We start from the raw sequence: 22892 nt of genomic DNA, 5'->3' as shown, positions 1-22892 counted from the left end.
CAAAAATCCTAATGTTATTGCGCCTAGATCTATTTTCCAGGTCATCCAGCTTTGTTTGTAAATGTGTATTTTGTTTCAGCAGAAACTCAATGTTGATTTCCTCTTCTTGTATTCTATTTTCCATGTCATTCACAGCTTCTTCTATGCCTGTCATCTGGATCTTCTGTTGTTGCAGGTCTATATGTAACAAGTCTATTTGTTTTGTAGTTTTTTCTATGAAGGTGTCTATTTTAGTATCCATTTTATCCATCTTAGCAGTAAGTTGCTCGATTATAATTATCAGAGACTGAAGTTCTTTCTTGATGCTGGAGTCTTGAGAATTTGTCTTACTGGAACTCATTTCAGACTGATAAACTGACAGGAAAATTTCCAAAGTGATTTCTGACAGGAATATTGTTAAGATTTCCTTTCTTTTTTAGATATAGTTCAAGAACTATATAAAACAAACATATTTAGAAAGAAAATTACTTCAAAAATTAATTTTTTAAGTAATTAATTCCTGTCAGTGTAATGAAATTGGTGGAGCTGAAGAAATCTGCTGCTATCCTGTGTTCATCCTTGGCCACACCCCCTGCTTTCTAGCATTCTAAGTGCTCTTGTGTTCAGGAAGTTCTATAGTGCTGTGCTTTCTGACATTGTTAAGCATCATGCAGTAATAAGGCAGCTTAGCCTTTGGCAATATGCCTTATCAAGCATCTATGTGCAGTCACCTGGTAGGCATACTTTGCCAACTTGCTGCCTTATTTCAGTGCAATGTAGTCCACCATACTGACTAAATGTGATAAAGAGTTCAGTTAGCATGGCTGTAAAGTGAGGTTAATTGTTATATTAAAGTAGTAAGGGGATCTGGTGCTGTACATGTTCTCATGGGTGGGATCTTGCCAGCACCACTCTGTAAAGGTGGTTCAAGTTTGTGTACAGTGGCAAGTGTGACAGTGCTATTTGGAAAATACAGTTGCCTAAGTAAACTTGCCTTAACATTAGATGTCTGAATGATCACTGCTACAGTAACCTTGGTTATATGGGTTTTATCCTGCCAAAGATATAACAGTCAGCCAGTCTACAAAGCATCAGGGCACCTTCCATGTGCCTAGACTATTAGTCAGCTTGATATGAGATGATTAAACACACAAGTTTGGGTGCAAAGCATTTCAGAGCTTTCATGCCAACACAGAAAGGAAGGCTCAACTCTGGAAGGGCAATATTAGGAACAAAAAAAAATAGTGTCCACACCCTTGCATAAACAGCACACTGAAAAAACAAGAGGGATGGAGGGAGGGAGCTGCTACTGCAGCAGTGATCATTTGAGCATCAACTGTTATGGTAAGTTGACTTACACAACTGTACTATGTTTATCATATTGATCACTGCTGCAGTAGCCTTAGCCATATGGGTAGATTACCCTAGTTTATTACATTTGGGAGGCAGAAGAGCAACTGTCCAGGAGCCCATGGAGAATGGTCTTAGCAAACCCTGATCTAAACCTAGAGAATCAAGCTTGAAAGGCCATGTAAGCATATGTAAAGAGGACCAAAACTGCAGTTTCTAGAATACTTCTAGAATTCAACCCTTTCAAAAAAGCCAGAGATGAAGCCAAGGCCCTGGTAGAGGGGGCCTTGACTGTGATGGAATAGTTTTGTTGTAGTAAGTTAGGAAGAAATAATCCACAAATAAGCAGGAAACCCAGTACTGATGTAAACAGTAATAAAATAAAAATGAAAATGCCAGCAGCTGGAAGACCATGGAACTCTAATAACAAAGTAAAAGTTAAAACTGCAAACAACCATGGTTTAGCACTTTTGTCTAATACAAAAGACATCTTCAGAACTATGAAACAGGAAGTGAGATCAGCATTTATAATATATTCATGAACATACCCCTAAAGACGCCCAATCAGAGGACAGAAACAACAATAAAACCAGGAAAATCTTGGAGTATTAGAAAACAATGAAATATAACAAACAACACTATTTACAACAATATTTACAACTTGGAAGCCCTAGACCTAGAGAATCAAGCTTGTAATGCCATGTAAGCATATCTACAGAGACCACACTGTGGATTCTAGAATACTTCTTGAATCCAACCCTTTCAAAAAAGCCATAGATGAAGCCAAGGCCATGGTAGAGGGGGCCTTGACCCTGATGGAATAGTTTCATTGTAGTAAGTATAACAAAAGGTAACAACTTGAGACAACCATTTGGAAATAGTCTACTTTGACACAGGTTGCATGTTCTTCTTACCTTCACAAGAAATGAAGAACTGATCCAAAGATCTGAAAGATTTAGTTCTGCAAGATAGTACACAAGTTGTCTGTGGACATCCAAGGTATGACATATCCTTTCTCCCTCATAGGTTCATAGGTGTGCACTAGGCTAATGGCCTTGGAGCTTTTACAAGCCCAGCCCATAGAAGTGCCCTGGCATCATGCTGCCCGACGTGCGTTCCCAGTGCCTCTATCAAGTAGAGCCACTGGAGTGACCCCCGGGGTGAACTTTCTATTACCCATCCACTCATTAATATTTCTCTTGAAGAGGGTCAGCGAGGTGCTCTGCTTGACATGTATGGGAAGTCTAGTCCAGAGCATGGAAAGTCCTGAGTGAGGAACCTGTCCCTCCAACATGTTCGTTGATTGTGGTAATGAGGTTGAGGTCTCTGGAGCATGTGGTACAGAGTAATTTGGATTTCTTTAGAAGTAGCATTTCTAACAGAGCTGGGTCAGACATAGCTTTGTAAGTCAAGCAGAGATAACCTCTAAGTAGGCTATATGAGACAGAGAATAGTTGGAGTCTTTTGAGTCTGCCCGTGTAAGACATGTGTTTAATACCTATGATCCTCTTCATGAGGTGCTTCTGTGGCCTCTCCAGCTGTTGCAGGTGTCTAGTGAGGTACATGTCAAATGGGGCATTACACTCGATGATTGGTCTAATGAGGGAAAAGTAGAGAAAGAGAGACGATGACCTCTTTCTTCCTGGATGCAAAACCCTTGGTAATGAGATGTGCCATATAGAAGGACTTTCTGACCACAGTGGAAATGTGGTGGTAGAAGGAGAGGTTGCTGTCAACCTGCATCCCCAGATCTCTTATAATTCCTTCAGTGTTCAGTGGGCTCCCATCGATGTGGTAACTAGTGGGAACTGAGTTTTTACCAAAGGGGATGACGACACATTTTTTGCCGTTAAGCTTAAGGCCATGGTTTCGACACCAGTCATTGGTCTCAGTGAGGCCTTTCTGTAGGATGTCTGCATCACTTGGGGACTTAATACGGGCTCCCAGCTTGCAGTCATCTGTGAACTTGGTCAGCCACAGTCCCTTTCTGTTGGCCTGGACTTCTGAGATGTAGATGCCGAACAGGAGAGGACCGAGGACCAATACCTGCGGGACTCCACTTGTGACTGGTCGGCAGTCTGACTTGGAGTCCGCTGCTTTCACATTGTGTGTTCTATCTGTGAGCCAATTTGCAACCCACCTAGTGATATAGGGGTTGATGCCTAGTTTGGTGAGTTTATCAATAATTCCTGAGTGAAGAATGATATCAAAGGCCTTGGCCAGATCAAGGTAGGCTGTATGAACTGCTTTACCTTCATCCACAGCCCTGGTGACTGACTCAAAGAAGTCAACCAGGTTGAGCAGGCATGATCTCCCTTTCACAAAGCCAAATTGCATGGGGACTAAAGTTTGGAGATTTCCTATATCTTTGTTAATCAGGTCTATGATGATGCACGCCATAACTTTACATATCAGACTCATCAGGTCTGCAGTCGCTACCCCTTTATGAAGAAGGATGACTGTAGCAGTGCACCATTCAGTAGGGACAAAGCCTGAGGTCAGGCTGTGACTGAACAAGGCACACAGATGTGGTGCCAGTTCACTTTGTAGTTCATGTAGAATACAGCCAGGGATATTATCAGGTCCCAAGGAAGCTGTATTCTTGGCCTTGGACAATGCAGCTTTAACCTGTGCTGCAGTAATGCTGGGTGCCTGGTATTCTTCCGGTATTGTGATTGGTCCTTTGGGGGGGGGTAAAGTTGGCAGTGAACCTGTCGGCCAGTATGCTGGCAATATCTATTAGCTGAGTATAGGAGGTACCATTGTGCAGTATCTCAGAGCAAGTCTGGGTATTGTCGTGGAGGTTCTTGATATAGCTATAAAAGGCTTTGTGATTGTTTTTAGTGTCTGCTGCAGTTCTGCCTTCATAGCTGGCTTTAGAGGATTTGATGAGGGATCTCAACTTTCTGATGAGGCTAATAAAGGAGTTTTTCCAGTCTTGGGACTTTACCTTTTTCTGCAACAGTTTCTTCCTTCTGTTGTAGAGTTTATTAATGGCAGGGGACCACCAGATTGGCTTCCTTTTTTTGGAGGAGAGCGTCTTGGTTCTGTTGGCTATGGCTAGTTCCATGCATTTGTGCACATGTTCGTACAGTGCATTGGTGTATGATCTGGCAGTCAACTTCAGCTATTTTCCATTGGCATGAGTGCCATGAAGTTAGCCACCTCTGTTTTTAGGAGTCCAAAGTCAGCTATGGAGAAGTTTACCAAGGTGGTTACCTTTGCATGGGGTGTGGGTGAGATGTGGATTTCTATGGTAATTAGATTATGGTCGGATCTGACCATGGTGGGATTGACTATTGATGTAGAGCAATGGTCGCCCATGTTACTAATAACCAGGTCAAGGATGTTGCTTCCTCTAGTGGGGGTCAGAATGAGCAGGTCCAGGGCTTTGGAATTGATGAATTCCAGGAAGCATTGGGCTAATGTATTGGTGCTTGAGTAGTTTTCCCAGTTGGTGGAGGAGTAGTTGAAGTCTCCTAGTAAGAGAGTATTGGGTTGGACCTTGACAGATTCCAGGGTGCTTAGGAACATGGAGTATGAGTCTAGGGACATGGTTGCGGACCTATAGCATGCTATGACCTGGATCGCCGTCTTACACAATGTTAGTTGTACCTGACGTATCTCAGATGCATTATGCTGGGCTACTAGTCTGAAGGGGTGCATATCCTTTATGAATATGGAGGCACCACTGCCTTTGGAGCTTTGGTCCATGTTTCTGGGCCAAAAGATGTGGAATGAGTTATAGCCTGGTAGTGCAGGGGTGCTTTCTGCCGCTTTAAACCAGGTCTCCGTTATAGCACAAATGTCAATGTTCTCCATTTTGAGGAGTGTTTCAAGTGAGTGCATCTTGAGATTTAGACTTCTAGTGTTGAGCAGCATGACCCTCAGATTGCATTTATTTATAGCTGTTATGGTGTTATAACTGTTATGGTGTTAATTTGGTTTTTGGAACACTGCCTAAAAAAAGACACTATAGGGGTGGCAACAGCCTTAGCTTGTAACTGGAAACCTATGGGTGACTGATGCAGGCCATCTCTGGCAAAGCATTGAGGTCTATCAGTCATGTCATCCCTAGCAGACAAATACTGGATCCCAATAGAATGACACCAGAAACTTAGCCAATTGTTGAAGTCAGTCATTTTTTGTTTGTACTGTAGTATCATTCTGGGTGACGGTAGATACTGCTCAGGGCTAGTGTCAGACCTGCCTGGGCCACATAATCCGAAAGCTCCACCATGTCTCTTTTCATGTAGTCCAGGGATATTCAGGTTCAGGAAAGAAAACACAGAGGTAGATAGTTTGTCTTGAAATAAACTTGGATACAACATTAGGCAAAAAAGAAGAATTAATTCTCAAAGAAATCCTGTCTCTGTGGAAAATGAAATGTGTTTGACTCACCATAGGAGCTTGCAACTCAGATACTCTTCTTGCAGAGGTCAGAGGGAGTTTGCCATGTGAAGTACCTCAAGTTAGTCAGATTAGTTGGTTCAAGTGGAGCAAATATTAGCTTCTCTAACACAAAATAAAAAAAAATTAGGAGGGACCACTGTTTTTATTGGATGTTTCTTATGCAAAACCTTTTTCAGAAACATTTTCACATGAGAATGAATTGAAACAGGAGGATCCATGGGCAGGCATGTTGAAATGGCTAATAAATGTACCCTGAAGGAGAAGTAAGAAAGGCCACAGGATAATAAGTCACAAAAATATTGTTAAACTGGAGAAAGATTAACCTTGAATCGGTGATGGTTATGTTTTTGGGTCCCTATTAGTTATTTGAACGCTCGAATGTCATATGGTCAACATCATATGATTGAACTTTAAAAAGTTCAAAGGTGAAACGCAATGGCTCCGTATGGTGCAGAATGGGAAAATTTCCTTTTCTGCACTGGATGTGCAATCTCAGAACTCGCATATTTAAGTAGGGGTGTGTGTGGGGGTGCAGGGAGGCTTGCCCCCCCTGCTAAGAGCGCTGAGGTAAGTTTTTTTTATTTTTTAAATTTTTTATTATATTTTCGATGTTTCAAACTTTGCTCATATGTTGTTGAACATATGAGGTTTGAAGTTTTGAAACTTCGAATATATAATATATATAATATAGACCCATGTTTCTGGCATTAACTAGAAACCTTTTAAATTTGCTAATATATAATTTTCTAGTAGCTGGCTTTCTTGCCTCCATTAGTACCTGCTGTACCTCACATCTTTAGTAAGAAGGTGACTAAAGGGAATTAAGATCCTATCATTCAAGCAGTTAGTTGATTGGGATTGGGGTGTATCAATCATCCCTGATCTTGTGTGAGCAGATCCATTCTGTGAGGAAGCTTGTGGTAATTGCCCTTGGCCATTTCCAAAACAAGGGAGCACCATTGTTGCCTGGGCCAGAAAAGCGTCACCACAATGTTCTTGGTATTTTTCTTCTGAATCTGCATAAGTACCTTGGATATCAGTGGAAAGGATGGAAAGGCATACAGGAACATTCCTGTGCAAGGAAAGGAAAATGCATCTGTCTTCCAGTACTTCTAGCATGGAGCATTATCTTGCCAGTTGATTGTTCAGACAGCAGGCAAATAGGTCTACTTGAGGAATTTCTCACAGATTAATCAAATTATGAAAGATCTCCAATCTAGTTTCCATTCATGAAGATCTACCCTTATCTTGCTCAGCTTGTCTGCCACACAATTTTGCTCTGACAGAATGTAGGATGCCTGTAAAATGAGTGTGTGCTATGAAACTATATCCCAAGCTAACATAGCTAGCCTGTAAAGGGAGTACAACCTGGTTCCATTCTGCTTGTGGATGTCCCACATGACTGAGGTATTGTTCGTAACAACTTAAAAAGCTGATTCAGAGACTTGAGTGCCTTGATCAGGGCAAGATTTTCTTTTATATTCATGTGCTTACTTCTGTCCTTGGTGTACCACATGCCTCGCACTTTTACCCCTCTGGAACTGCTCTCCAAGCAAAGTCCAAGGTGACTGTGGTGAGTGACTGCTTTGGAGCAGGGAGACAGGAGGGAAAACCTGGGTTTAGGGAAACTTGCAATCTTCAACAATCATTTTCTTTTTGTGGCTGTAAGAAGGAGTGATAGAAATACCAGCAGATTGTGCCATGTTTAAGCCAAAAATGATGCTTCTATCCTGGGAAAAACAAGCAGCATAAGCCATTAAAAAACTGAAGTCTTTAGAAGTCACCTTTTCACACAAAAACACAGTAAAAAGCATTTTGAAACAGTTTGCTAATCCAACAAATAAAAATAAACACAATGTTTCCACAGAAAAAAAATGGTTTCCATTACTTTAAACTACTTTTAAAATTGACAGTAAAAAATTGTGCTCCCATTCTGAGCAGCCAAGTCCGCTGGATTGTGTGGAATGCTCTGCATTTAACATCGACTTAGCCCACTGTTCCACTGTTCCACATTGAACAGTGCTGGCTCCTCTTTACAATTTTTGATTGGCTCATGGAATACAGTTTCATACAATCAGCAGTGTGGTATACAGGCCAATCAAGTCACTGCTCTTAAGACAAAGGGAGCCATTCAGGATGCAAATAATTCGGCCAAGCGCATGGCGCTACTAGTTTTTGCACCACTGCAATACCTTCAAAAAAGGTATTACAGGGCACAGAGAGTGAGAGAGGTTGTCATTTCAATTTCAGAGTGCCACTGTGGTTTTCATTGTGGTTTCCTTATCCAAACCTGAGGATTAAATTGACCATGTTGTGGATGGATGAGACTCAGGACTACCAGCAGGACACAGTGTCAGGGGAGGCACCAAGCAGCTACTGTAATGCATCAGTGTACAGTGACAGTGTACCCGACCACCAAACAAGATTTCCTTTGTCACTTAAGTGGGATGGTCATAGAAGTGCTGTTGTTGGGGTGCTGACTGCTGGTGGAAGCTATAACTTTGCATTTTTTGTTCCTGTCTGATTGTCTGCTGTTTAGGGGTTGTGGATTTATGCTGGAGCTGCAGCTGGTTTGTTCCCCTAATTCGTCAGAGGTAAGTGGCTGAATGTGTACATTCTATGGCTCTGACAGGATTAGGGTTTGTCTGTAAAAATTAAAGCGTCAGCATTTGGTTATTTATTTTTTATTTACTTTACATTCATTTTTTTAAGTATTGACCAGTCCCTGATTTTAACTAGAATTTTAGCTCTGTCCCTTTTAATTCTTCTTAAAACTGGTGACTTTCTGGAGAAAAGACTGTGAATTACACTTAAATGACAAATTAGAATTATAAACTTTTGTTATTTCAGAAAATCTATATTAATTCACATTCTCTTATTCTGTCAGTGTCTCAAGGTAATAGTAGAAATATTTTAAGTGCTCCTTATTAATTCTTGATTTGTCCCTGATTCTACTCAGATTTGTCCAGGCTCCATGGCAATGGTATGTTTTTGTGCAGTGCAAAAATAGGGTGTTCCACATTTTGAATGTTTGTCAAACATTGCTGGGTCTGTGTTTCACATTGGCCTTTTAAGAGGTTGAGACCTATGTTCTTATTTATAAGTACAGTTAAGTCTCATGTCAGTCCATTAAAACACAAACTTCTAGCTTAAAAATAACATTCGTAAACAGGAAAGCACAATAAAGCAATACATTTTTCATCTAGAAGGTTTTCCCAAGGGGAACTTATCTGCCCAGCAAAGGAAGAGCACAAGCCAACCATCAATCCTTGAAAGCCTGTGAAAGAGTGCTCCATTCAATGGCAAGAAATCTTTGAAGGCACCCTGAAGCTTTGGAAGCTGATCAGCTGTTATATACTTGGCAGGGTATAACCTATACTTGTCCAGAAGTTTATATTGCCAGGACTAGCCAGTATTGCACTGGTGCTGGATTGATGAATGGCATAGGGAGCTGGTAGTAATGGCAGTACACTAGGTCAAGGGAGAGGATCATGAAAGGGAGTCCTCCAAAATCTTACTCAACGGGATTTACCTTTCGTGAATTGCCCAGGGCTTTGTGTATCATTCTGTGCAACAAAAAGCCTTATGTAATAGTGCACATAGTTTAAAACTATCATCTAACCTTTTCATATGTAGACTGGGTTGTGCAGGTTCAAGGCTGTAGAGTCAACAAATATGCATGTATACATAAGGTGCTAAGATGCAGCAGGTAGTTGTGTACTTGCTGCTGTTTGTCTGATGCTGTTCAAAAGAGGCACAAAGTGGCTGCACCTGCATAGAAATTAACAGTCTGATATTGTTGCAGGAAAAAAATAATAATGGTTCAGCCAAGGGGCTAAAATAATGCTGACATCTTTCTTGATGCTTCAAGTGGGATATGGAGAGGACAAACATAAATGGCATTATGGCGGGTGTAGTCAAGACAGTAGTGTTATAACTTTAGAAGAAATAAATTAAAGGACAACAACATGATTCCATTATTAAATGTTCAACTTCTCTTTCCTTTTTCCTCCCTATTTATTTCCCTGCTACGAATAAACAACACAGCATTTAAAATATTTTAAATTGGCTGTATCTCTCCACTAGAACAGTACATTACTGTACTGTGGTGGTTTCACTTTCAAAAAACTTTTATTCCACCCTTGCTGCAGTCTCCAATTCATTTATGTCATCAAAGCCACTGAATACAGGTAGTTTTCTAGCCAGTTACCTCCCCAAACTGACATCACCATGACTGTCCTAAAAACCCTCCCATGCTGTGATATCACAAGTCCCTGGTCCTTCCCCTACCCATACAGAAAGTAAAGGTTAGAATAAGGAAACAGTACATGAGTAGTCTCCTGCTGTGAGATGTCAATCACAGCAGGTAACAGCTCAAATTACCCTTAGCATATTGACAGCTAGGGAAGTTAGGTGTGAAGGGGGATGGGAGATGAGTCAAAGTAGTACAATTCAGGCTTCACAAAAAAATGCAGTTTAGCCATTCTAAAAAGAAGCAGCAGTGAAAAGTACTTAGAAAGTCTGTTCTGTGGCATTTGCACTGTTTGTGTTTTAAGTAATCATTGAACAGCATGAAATGTTACTTAAAACTGACTGAAAGACAGAAGTGTATGCATGTAAAATCAATGCAGTGACAGGAGTTTTAAGAAGAGGCCTGTGTGATGTAACTTTTTACAAACAAGCACTGCATTTTGGAATACCTAGAGGCAGACTAAACAATCAGAATTACTTCAAGATGCCAGACCACATGTGGTCAGACACAGAAATTACGTATAAAAATATTTAAAAACCTGTAAATAGTCTCAGAGTGGTGTTAAAATGTAGGAAACACCAAACCATGATGAAATAAACATGCTTTTTGAGTCTATGGGTGTGGTTCTCCTTTAAGCTGCACCTTCTGGAGGCTTGAAGCTTTGGGTTTCTAGATGCTCTGCTGTGAATTTTAGAGTTTTTTTCCAACATTTTAATCCAATAATAGCCCGAACAAACATCAAAAGGAAAGAAAGAAATTCAGTCTTCTTTTTTCTTTCAAGGAATAAATACGTTGTGCCCAATATTTATCAAAGTTGACAATATAGTAGTTCCCATAGGTTTCTAAGATAATGATTACATTTTCCCATCAAACATTACGTAGCTCATTTAAGTCCTGCAAGACTGGGTATATTATAAGTGATGTATAACATTTGCAACTGTGAGTGTGTTAGTATGGTTTGTGATGTAAAATGCTTGCAACTAGGATTGTGTCAATATGATTTGTTTTCATATGTATAAATGTATGATTGCCTAAATAGTAAGTGATGGTTTAATAAAGATTTTTCTTCTTTAAAAAAAGTAGAAATTGAATAACGTATGTAATGTTGCCTAGGTTATATGATATAGAACAATATATGTGAAGTAAAATGTTTATGTTAATCATAGTGTGATTACTTTTATATGAATGTAAATTTACCTATGTCACATGATACTTCAATAAAGGTGTTTGGAAAAAAATAAGATTACATTTTCCCCTCTCTCCTCCACAAAACTCTGCATCAACGCCATTAGGTTGCTCAGCTATATTGTACTGAGGAACTTCACATTTTATTTTCCACTTCCACCACCTATACTCTCATTAATACCCTGTAACTGGTTTCAGCTTATTTCAGCTTACTACCACATTCCTATACAGTGGTGTTCTTCTCTGTAATAATCGATGACACCTGCCTTTGCATCCCTCAAAGTGATATCAATTTCTAAACTTGCTGCATCAACATCTTTATCCTGAGAGGACCTCCACATTTACCAGTGGATTAAACTGTTCCCTCTTCTTTAATTTAATGATACCCACATTGTACTGTTGCCGACCTTGTCTCATTTCAGTGGATTTTGTCCCTAGGGAACATCTCAAACCCCCCCCCAGTTTTCAGATACTTTGTTCTTAATGGATTGCACCACACTCTGCATTGCACAATATAATGTCTATGGAATACGCTCCCCTCTCAATTAAACTTATCCCATCAAGAAGGAACTGGTTAATAGCACTGACAACTGCAAATTCCAACATGGGACCTAAGGCATTAATTCAGGTCTACAGTACATCAGTGAAAGATGTATTCAGTGAATACGTCTTTAGCACTCACCAGCCACTGAAATTAACTTCACTGAAAGATTTTTTAACATGGTTCAGAAACACTAGCCCACCAAACGTTCATAACACAAAAAGCATTAAATCAAATCCACCCAAGTGTGTAGCTGTGCCCCCCCCACATCCCCCCTGACTATATATACCAACTCTGAGATTGCACTACAGTGGAGAAAAGTGCAAAGTTGAGATGATGGCAAAGTGTTTCCGAACCATGGGAAAAATTCATCGGTTTGGTGAAGTTCATTTTGGTGGCATTCGCTGAATACGTCTTTTGCTGATGTAATATAGACCCTTAATTCTTTGACAGACAAAAGACGATAAGCATGTTCACCAGACCTCTAAACCTGTACAAAATTGATAAGAATACTTCATATAAACGGAAATAAATGGATAATATAGAATAAGGAAAACTTTAGAGACATTTACAACAAACTACAAATGTGCTATTAAGCAAAGATAAAGGAATTAATGAAATGGCAATAGAATATGAGATGGAGTGCTAGAGACAATATTCCTATTTTAACAAACAGAAGATGTGTGTGCAGTGTTTGCTGGATGCAAAGTGGGTGACAAAGCAAGAAAACATACAAAGTGTTGAGATAAAGAAAAAATTTTTTGAAAAAAGCTGTATGGAAATGTAATGTTTGTTAAGGTGTGAAATGGTCTGCTATGTGCTTTTTTAAAGGACAAAGATTAAAAAAATAAAATTGAGGAAGTAATAAAATTTCAAGGCCATCAATCCTAGGACAAGATGGTATATCATATACCTGCTAAAGGAAAAGTAATCAAAATATGAAAGTATTGTTCTGTATATACTGAACAGACTTTATATCTAGTAATAGAGGACTGGTTACAGTTTGATTGGGTATATATGGAAAGGACGGCAAAAAGACATAACATAAAACTGAAAGCTCATTTTACTAATATAAGCAGACATATATCTTATTGCTAAACTATTACAGAACAGAATGGAAGACAGGATAACTGGAATTCTTTCTTGAGCACAGGAAGTAAGGAATCAGATGTAGAATAAGAAATCGGTTAACAGATACAATGGGTAGGGGCAATCTAATGCTAAATGGGTAAGTTAATTTGAGAACCAAAAGGGAAATTGGCTAGGCTTAAAATGGCCCACAAGAATAGCTAACCTAATACTTATCTATGAAACTATGAATCTATAAAAACTTTTCCACCACTGGTCTGGGGATCTGGCTCTATGAATCCCAGTGAAAGCATTTGGTTGATGACTTGAGAAAACAGAGAAGTCTGATCTGGAGGAGGATGGGAGATCCCCAGGGAAGGAAAGAGGCTTTCCCACTGCCATCTGTAATCCTCTTGAACAAAACTCTCAGAACGCATTTGTCTGAAACAATCTGAAAGTATAGAGCCTGGCTTTGAGACAGGTTTAAGGTAGTAGCAAGGACGGGGGCTGGGGCGAGGAGAAATGTTGCAATAGTCAGTCAATGTTATTGGACTGTCCTTTTTTCTGGAAGGTTCCCACTTTCTTCTTTGAGCCTTCCTATTAGTTTTTCTTGCACAGCTTCATCTTACAAGCCTGTTGAGACTGTTTATTTGCTTTTTGAAAAGGAACCTGAACCTGCAGCAATGGTTTAGCAAACTTAGAGAAGGAGGGCTGCAAAATCAGAGCAACCCCCTCAATCATGTTCCCTCTTTCAGCCAACTGAGTACCTGATTAGCAGAAGATCCAAACAAAACATCTTTAACCAAAGGATAATTTTACTTCAGACTTATCTTCAAAAAACTTTGGTATATTTATGCAAACAAACCATCACATAACAGAAGAAATTAAAGAATTCAAAGACAATTTACTTTATGAAGATGGAAACTGACAGTAATGTTCCTCATAATGTCAAAAGAAGCCAGCAGATATTTTACCATGTGAGCCTGATAATTTAGAATTCTAAAGGCTGAAGTGGCAGAATGAATTCTCTTCACAAATCTGTCAAAAGCTTTCCCATCCCAGACTGAGGGAAAGGGTTTATAATAAACTACAAATTTTGCTGCAGTGCGGGTTGACAACAAATAGCTTCAGGATCAGATCTAGGATGAGAAAATAAATATTTCTAAGAGTGAAGAACTTTATAAAGTCTATCTGCCTTTTTAGGGCTGCAGCTTGACTGTCAGGCATATTGCATGCAATATCAACAAAATCCTCCCATGCAGGTAAAAGAGGAGGAATACCAGCAGGCTGTAGAAATTCAACTTGTAATAAATCAGAGATTTTTTAAAGAAGCTGGACTACAGTCTGTTTCCAATGACAGATCTTATTCATTATTAAAATAGTTTCAGAAAAATCAATATTCCTTCACAGAAGATTCATAGAAAATACCTTCCTAATGTACTTGGGCAGAAAAATTACAAAATGCTCTTTCCTAATCCCTTTTCTGATCATCAAACAGAATCCACAGAAACTGAGGTACCTGACTTTTTTTTTGACAGAAATTCCAGTTACCCTTCAGAGGTTTTAAGGCCTATAGTAAACCTTGAGCCAAGCCAGTAAATTCTTCCTTATCTACATATAAACACTGATGAAGATAAATGTTTAACCTTTTGTCTCTCTCTCTCTCTCTTTTTTTTTTTTGTTTATAGGGATATCCCTAGAAAGAAACGGACTCCTGCATGGAGCTTCACCTTGAGGACCAATTATCTTAGCCTGACTATAGAGGGATGCATTCCCCACACTCTCCTCAAAGACCAACAAGCTTGGCTCTCTCATGCCTGCCAAGAGCACCTGAACAAGCACACAGGACAGGAATGGACCCCCTGTCCATGGTGGCTAAAGTAGAGGGATCTGAAGGACAAGTGAATGGTTTGAGGTCCCAGTAACTGTGACAGCAGAGTCATTCAACAGTGGCTGAGGTACAGACTGAACCATCAGTGCTGGAAAATATATATTAAAGTTTTATTCTTCTTAAACCTGAAGGAAGGCAGAATCTTGTGACAGGTCTGCTGTTCCATATTTTTGCCAAAAAAAATAAGGACTGTAATTCTCGGTTAGGACAGCTAAAGTAAGTTGGTGACAGGTAAGTTATCAAAGGAATGTTCAAAAGCAAAGTACATAATGACAATTCAAAAAATACTTTTACTCAATAAAACACAGTAAGTCCCACAAAATAAATACAAGTGTTTTCTATAAATATTATTTAAAAAAAGGACAAACAGTAAAAGTTAAAAATAAAAGAAAAAGTTTGTCAGAGCAGCCAGTCTGAGACAGTCTTTAAAACACATATTGCCTATCAAAAATAATATTTATCATAGAAATAGCATATTTTTCATTGAAAATAACATAATGTGGAAGGTTTTCTGCAAAGGGAACTTATCTGCCCAGTATTGGAAGACCATAAGTTGACCATTGATCATCTGAATCCTGCAAGAGAAGTGCTCTCTAAGGGTGGCAATACAGTACTGAAGTCTTTGGCACCGAGGCTGCTGTTTTTCTCCACTTGGAGTGTATGCAACCAGCAGCCTGGTCAAAAGTGGAGGGAGCTTTGTAAGACTGGCTGGCTGTTCCGTCCTAGGAAGAATATAACAAAACACAGGCTCCGATCTAACTTGGACCACTCACTGCAGTTTATCGTAAAGCACTTTTCGTCAACACTAATGGAAAACTTCTTGTGACAACAAGGTACAACAAAGCACTCCTTTTAAAACTAAAAGGGTGGCAACATTAATAATCAACTCATTACCCAAATTACTCAAAGAATCAATCAATTAGAAAGCATAAAAATCCTATTACAGACTTGACACTCAACAAAAATTCTGAATAAAAAATGTTAAACCAAAATTATACTTTTCTTACTAAAGCAGCAATCTTATTAAAGCAGCAATCTTATTAAAAATACCCATATATACTACTGTATATAACAATAATGAATAAATAAATAAATAAATGAATAAGCAAATAAGTAAACACTTTAAAATGGGCATTGTGTTCCTATGCAAAACAAGGCAAAAATTACCAAACAACTATGACTGCCTAAAAGACAAAATGTGTCAAAGAAAAGGTGAAGAGAAAGTGTCCACCTAAAACATCTTGACGAAAAAAAAAATATGTATGTGTATGTTAAATGTACAAGAAATTGTTAGTAAGTATAATACATTACGATACACATTTCAACTAACGTAGATTACTGATAAAATAAATAGTATTGTTAAGAACAATTAAAACAGTATTGTTAAAAACAATTTTCTTATAAAAAACAAGTCACCTGAATAAACTTCTTAACTTAAGGATGTATGCTAAAGAGGTGACTTCATTTAAGCCAGGTAGAGTATATGAATTTAACCTAAGTTGCCAAACCAATTCATGTTTCTCCAGTATCAATTGGTCCACCTAAAGCTACCTGGTCTATAACTTTGAACAAAAATGAACAAGAGGGGTGCTCACTATAGTGTCTAGCCAGAGCATTAGTGGTGCTTTTTTTCTTAATGTGGTAAACATGTTCGTAAATCCTATCCTTTAGCTTCCTGTTTGTTTTTCCTACGTAAAATGCTGAACACATCTGACAAGAAGCTAAGTACACCACAGATTTGGAATTACATTGTACCTACCTCTGGCTTTATATTCATGCTGGTTTACTGTGAAACGAAACCCTGTAGCAATATACCTACAATAGTTACACGCTTCACATTTATAAGTTCCTTCAGTCTTAAGAGGCTTTGGACTATTGTTTTCTATAATGTTTTTCAGGTTTCTACCCATCTTAAAAATAATAACTGGGTAGTCACCTAATTTCTCTATTCTGTCCCTCTGAAAGGTCAATAAAAATCAATTCCTTTTGAAGATGTTCTTAATTAAGTTTGCCTCCAAACAAAAGGGTGTAATGAAACTCCTCTTAAAACTCACTATTTCCTTAACCGTGGAACATTTCTCTGGTGGAGTAATGTTAGCCTTAGTTAGGGCCAAACCATCTGACCTTTCTCCCACATTCAAATCTGTTATCTCAGTAATATGTTCCCTCTTAGTGAGAACTGGACTGCCAAACTTTTGAAGTGGACTTCACTTACTAGCTCATCAATCATCTTCCCTGGGTAACCTCGACTAATGAACATATGTTTCAACAAGGTACCTTCATCTTCAAAGGAAGTATCCTCAGTTGTCATCCTGGCAGCTCTTACCAGCTGTCCTTTGAGGACAGACCTTTTCTGATGGAATGGGTGACAACTGGAATAGTGCAACAATGTGTTCGAGTACGTAGGCTTTTTGTATATTTTAGCTAAGTACCCTTCACCTACAGGATCCCTCTTTAATTCTACATCTAAATAGTTAATGATGATGTTAATGATAGGTGAAGGTGAATTTAAAAAAAGGTGTACTATTGTTCAAAGTTTCCACAAATAGTCGTGCATCATCCGTACTCCCCTCAAACATGATAAAAATATCATCCAGAATCCTGTTGTAAAGTTTTACCTTCTCGTAAATGTTCTTCTTGAAAATAAACTCACTTTCCCATTTGAGCTAGGAACAGGTTGGCGTAGCTCACCCCACATGGCGAACCCATAGCTACACCTACCACTTGTTTGTATATGTTGCCATTAAAACTAACAAAGTTGTTGTTTAAGATAATATCTAGTAACTCCTGGATTAACCTTATCTTACTACTCTCAGCCTCATAAAATAACAATTTCTTGGTGATGCATTCAATTCCTACCTCATGAGGGATAGAAAAGTAAAGATCAACAACATCTATTGTTAAGAAAAAAAATGTTCTTATGATAAACAAAATTCTCTAAACTTTTCAAAAAGGCCCAGGAGTCTTTGCAAATTTGTTCTTCTCTGGCTACATACTTTTTTAACAAGTGATCTACATATTTAGAACATGCATAAGTAATGGACGACCTTGCATTCACTAAAGCTCTCATCGGGGATCATTGATATTTTTATGGAGCTTAGGTAATCCAAACAGGTTTGGTATTCTTGGTTTCAAAATCACTAAATAATTGTAGACCTCAACACTGATCAAACCTTCAATCAGTAAGTCTCTTAAAAAAGGAAAAAACTCCGTTGTGTGCAGTGTTCATTTCATAGATTTTACATCAATCTCACTGTACAACACTCCCAACATTCTAGTCTCATGGTCATCATTGTTCATAATCACCAGTCCACTGCCTTTGTCTGGTTTCAAAATTCGGACTGGTAAAGATTTAACGGACCTGAGGGCTTCAGCCTCGTTTTTGGTAATGTTCACCGTGTCATGTTTCTTAACATCCTTGTGTAAGTTTCTTAAATCAAACTCGCACATATGTTCAAACAAAGATAAGGAAGGACAAATAGGTGGGTTGTAAGTACTAGCCACCCTTAAAGGACCAACATTGATAACTTTGTCACCAAATATTAGAACCAAGTTCAGCTTCCGAATGTAAAGTTTTAAGTCTATCAGAACCCCTGCCTAATTAAAATAGTCAGCGGGTACAAAAGTCAACCCCTTACTGGAAAACTCACACAGTTCAAGGTCGAAGGTAAAACTAGAAAAATTGTACACTTTAAAGTCATCACTTTGATTCAACAACACAACTGGAACACTGGTTACCTGTTGAATTTGTAGTTCTCTTTCCTGCCCCTCATGTTGCACCTCCATTGGTGGTTTTGACCTCAGTTGGAAAAAGAATTATTCAGTTAATTACCATTAAAGTGGCCGTTACTGGCTCTATTGTTGACCGGGTGGCTTTCCGTGATGTTGTCACTCCAATTACCTTCAAAGAAATCAAGATTGTTAACCCCTGGACCTACCCCTAGGGGCAGCTTAACAACAGAATCGGTGTCCATGCTGTTATGGTTAACATTCTGAGTAATTGGGTGACCAAAAATATTTTTGCCCTGAGAAGGTGGTGGTTTCAGGTAAACCACCCCATTCTTATAGTCACTTACGTCTCTCCTTAACTTTTTTAATTTCACTTCAGCATTTTTACTCAACTGTTGTTCAATGGAGGAAAACACCCTCTTGTAGTTGTAGTGGTACCTTACAAAATCAGGGTGTGTTTTTATGGCCTGGTTCAACTCTGTAATATCTTTAGATAAACAGTCTATGGTAACAGAATAATGCTTGCACATAGTATCCATTAGCTCAGTACCGTGTTTGTTAAAAAGGTCTATCAACTCGCTGTAAAAGTCAGTCCCCGCTTCCAAACCTGAAGGGTACTGCCAAGACCGTAAACCTTTCAGAACTACACCTTGTTTTTTACATTCATCAAAATACTTGATTTCCAGTTGTAATTTCTTTAGCTTAAACATTTTTCGATCAATTTCTTTTAATTTAACTTTCAATGACTCACCTCCTTCAGCCGGGCATTCACCAAGCACATCGGTACTGTTACCTCCAAAAACCGGCTGTGCTTTTAACCACTCAGAAACATTAGGAAGCCCAATAAGCCCTAAGGAGGACTTGGTTGTAGTTTTAAAACATCCAACAAGTTCGCCAGTGCTATTAATCCCAGCAGGAATGTTGCTAGACGATGTGTTAGATCCGTTTGATCCCACTCCACAACTTATGTTGTTTTGAGAACTCAAAACATTTGAAAGCCCTCTTGTAGTGTTCAAAGCTGCAGGGATTTTCAGTCTTACTACAGCGCCAGGTTGAGATAAATTGTCCATGCGCAAAGATAGAGTGTCAAGCCTTTTATTCATAAGGTGCAGTAGTGGGGTCAGGTTACCAATGTCATTTGTACCAGCAACCAAATTTGTTGATGACTGCACTGGAAACTCCATGGAAGTGTCCAAGCTGTTATCGGTAGCCATAATGCCAAAAACTTGTAAACCCAGAAAAACGACAAAGAAACTTGAGAAAATGAAACAAAACACAGGCTCCAATCTAACTTGAACCACTCACTGCAGTTTATTGTAAAGTGCTTTTCGTCAACACTAATGGAAAGCTTCTTCAGACAACATGGTACAACAAAGCACTCCTTTTAAAACTAAAAGGGCGGCAACATTAACAATCAACTCATTACCCTAATTACTCAAAGAATCAATCAATTAGAAAGCATAAAAATCCTGTTACAAACTTGACACAACAAAAATTCTGAATAAAAAATGTTAAACTAAAATTATACTTTTCTTATTAAAGCAGCAATCTTATTAAAGCAGCAATCTTATTAAAAATACCCATATATAATACTGTATATAACAATAATGAATAAATAAATAAGTGAATAAAGTAAATAAGTAAACAGTTTCTTGTACATTTAACATACACATACACACACACATATACATTTTTTTTCCATCAAGATGTTTTAGGTGGACACTTTCTCTTCACCTTTTCTTTGACACATTTAGTCTTTTAGGCAGTTACAGTTGTTTGGTAATTTTTGCATTGTTTTGCATAGGAACACAATGCCCATTTTAAAGTGTTTACTTATTTACTTATTCACTTATTTATTTATTCATTATTGTTATATACAGTAGTATATATGGGTATTTTTAATAAGACTGCTGCTTTAGGGTAATGAGTTGATCGTTAATGTTGCTGCCCTTTTAGTTTTAAAAGGAGTGCTTTATTGTACCTTGTTGTCTGAAGCCGTTTTCCATTAGTGTTGACGAAAAGTGCTTTACAATAAACTGCAGTGAGTGGCTCAAGTTAGATCGGAGCCTGTGTTTTGTTTCATTTTCTCAAGTTTCTAATACTATAGATGCTGTCATGGAACCTAGGCTTGAAGAATAAGTCTAACAGGAGCAGCAGGATGAGAAAGAATTTGAAGAACCTGAGATCTGACTGTGCACATATGATGAGAAGGTAAAGAAGCAATTTGATTTATTGTGTTTAGGTGGGCACCAATGAACTCCAGGCTCTATGCTGATAGCAGTTTGGATTTGAAAGTACTGACTGTTTGCCTAGTGATTGGCAAATTTGGAGCAAATAGTCTCTGGACTGTTCTAGCAGATGCATAGTTGGGGTGGTGAGTAGTCAGTCCTCTTTGGGAGCATCAGTGTATTTCAATTTTCTCACAAACTGGTTCAGGTTACTTAGCTCCAAAATTGGTCTCAGGTCCTCTGTCTTCTTTGGCACAAAAAAGAACCATGAGTAAGTTCTGAATCCTGTCTGGTCTGGTGGGACCCCCTGGATGACTATTTTGTCCAGGAGCTTCTGAATTTCTTGAGGTGCAGCTTCTCTCTGACTGGGTGGAATACCAAGAAGCTTTCTTCTTTTGGAAATGGGCATTTGGGAAAATGGTATAAAGTAACATCTGGATATTATTTTTAGAACCCAAGAATCTTTTGTTATAGCAGCCCAAGCATATGTGAGCAAGGACAACCATCCCCTGATTAACTCCAGAGGTAGGCAGTCAGGCAGCACTTCAAGAATATTGAAAGAGTCTATCTGGAAAGAAGTCTCAGAAAAGTACAGTTTTGTACCTACCATAAATGTAGATGTTCGAGGATTCCCTTGCTGCAGTCCTGACTATTGGGTATAGTCCGCGTCCCAGTCGGCCCGAATACCAGAGTATAAGGCTGACGTCGGTCATGGCGCCTTAGACTGACGTCAGTACGTCAGGGTACTAATGCGCATGACCGACGTCATTTCCTCAGTCTTTTCTTGCCCCAGATGTCAGAAGACCCAAAAAGACAAGTCCCAAAAACAACCTGCACCAATAAACATGTACAATATATACAGTAATATATATACAAAAAATATAAGCATGTAAAGGCACCTACACAACCACCCTGAAACACAGAGCGGAAGGAGGGAGGGTAAATTGGACTGCAGCAAGGGAATCCTCGAACATCTACATTTATGGTAGGTACAAAACTGTACTATGTTCTTCGTCTTCCCTTGCTGCAGTCCTGACTATTGGGTAGAATCCCAAAGCAGAGGTAAGGGAGGCTGGCAAATTATAAAGTAGCAGGAGCTGACAACATGCCTTGTAAAACAGCTGTGGCAAAACCAGCTCTAGACTTAGAGTATATAGGCAGGTGATAATGCCTAGAGAAAGTATGCAGTGAACTCCAAGTAGCTGCTTCCAGAATATCCTTAGTTGCCACCCCCCTTAGAAATGCTGTTGAAGTGGCAGTAGCCCTAGTGGAATGAGGCCTAATCCCAGCTGGAATCTCTTTGCCATGATGGGAATAACAAAATGCAATGCAAAAGCCAATCCACCTAGAAATAGTTTGTTTTGACACAGGTTTGCCCTGTGAACTTAAAGCAAAAGAAACAAGTAACTGCTGAGACTGCCTAAAATCTTTAGTCCTGCTCAAATAATAACGCAATTGCCTGTGTACATCTAAAGTGTGCAAAATCTTTTCCCCTTTATTTTGAGGATCTGCAAAAAACGTAGGCAAATGAATAGTTTGGTTTAAAGCCACACTAGAAACCACCTTAGGCATAAAGGAAGGATTAGTACGTAATGATACCCTGTCCTTATGGAAAATCAAAAAGGGCTCTACTGCCATGAGGGCCTGCAACTCAGACACCCTTCTTGCAGAAGTAATAGCCAACAGAAAAGCCGTCTTCCATGACAAATATTTCAATTCAGCAGTAGCTGCCGGCTCAAAAGGTTGTAGAGTAAGTTTTTCCAACACAAAATTGAGATCCCAAGCAGGAGTAGGAGCTCTACGTGGGGGTCTTATATTCTTTGCCCCTCTAAGAAACTGCTTGAACAAAGGATGCGAAAACAAAGGTGGGTCACAATCATAGTGAGCTGAAATTGCTGCAGCATGAATCTTTATGGAAGAGAAAGACAAACCTTTGTCCAATAACTCAGTAAGATATTGAAGAGCCACACTCAAATTAGGCTCTGAAATCTCCAAATTCTTTGCTGTACACCAAAATAAAAATCTCTTCCATTTTTCTGCGTACACTCTCCTAGTACTAGGCCTTCTAGCTTCCATAATCACATTTAAAACTTGTTGAGGAAGCTGAGACCTTCCATGTTTCAACACAGAATATGCCAAGCTGTGAGATGGAGAGATTGAAGCTTGACATTGAGCAGATGACCGTCCTTCTGAGATAACAGATGAGGAATCAGAGGTAAAGGCCATGGAGGCTTCTTTACAAGACTCCTTAGAAGT

The 22892-nt window shown here is 38.9% G+C and overlaps 1 protein-coding gene across 1 annotated transcript in view; it reads right to left on the bottom strand.

Annotated features, from left to right (window-relative positions):
- CFAP54 (cilia and flagella associated protein 54) overlaps positions 1-22892 on the bottom strand; it is a 2749537-nt gene that overhangs the window by 1298509 nt on the left and 1428136 nt on the right. The window contains exons 36-37 of the mRNA XM_044087198.1: positions 18618-19633; positions 17939-18276 (exon numbers count right to left, since the gene is read on the bottom strand). Of these exons, the coding sequence (XP_043943133.1) occupies positions 17939-18276; positions 18618-19633 (1354 nt within the window). The remainder of the gene's footprint in view (positions 1-17938; positions 18277-18617; positions 19634-22892) is intronic.

The sequence above is a fragment of the Protopterus annectens genome, chromosome 11.part0 (assembly GCF_019279795.1).
Source record: "Protopterus annectens isolate FY-2018-M chromosome 11.part0, PAN1.0, whole genome shotgun sequence".
Lineage (NCBI taxonomy): Eukaryota > Metazoa > Chordata > Ceratodontiformes > Protopteridae > Protopterus > Protopterus annectens.
This window is presented reverse-complemented; position numbering and strand designations above follow the sequence as displayed.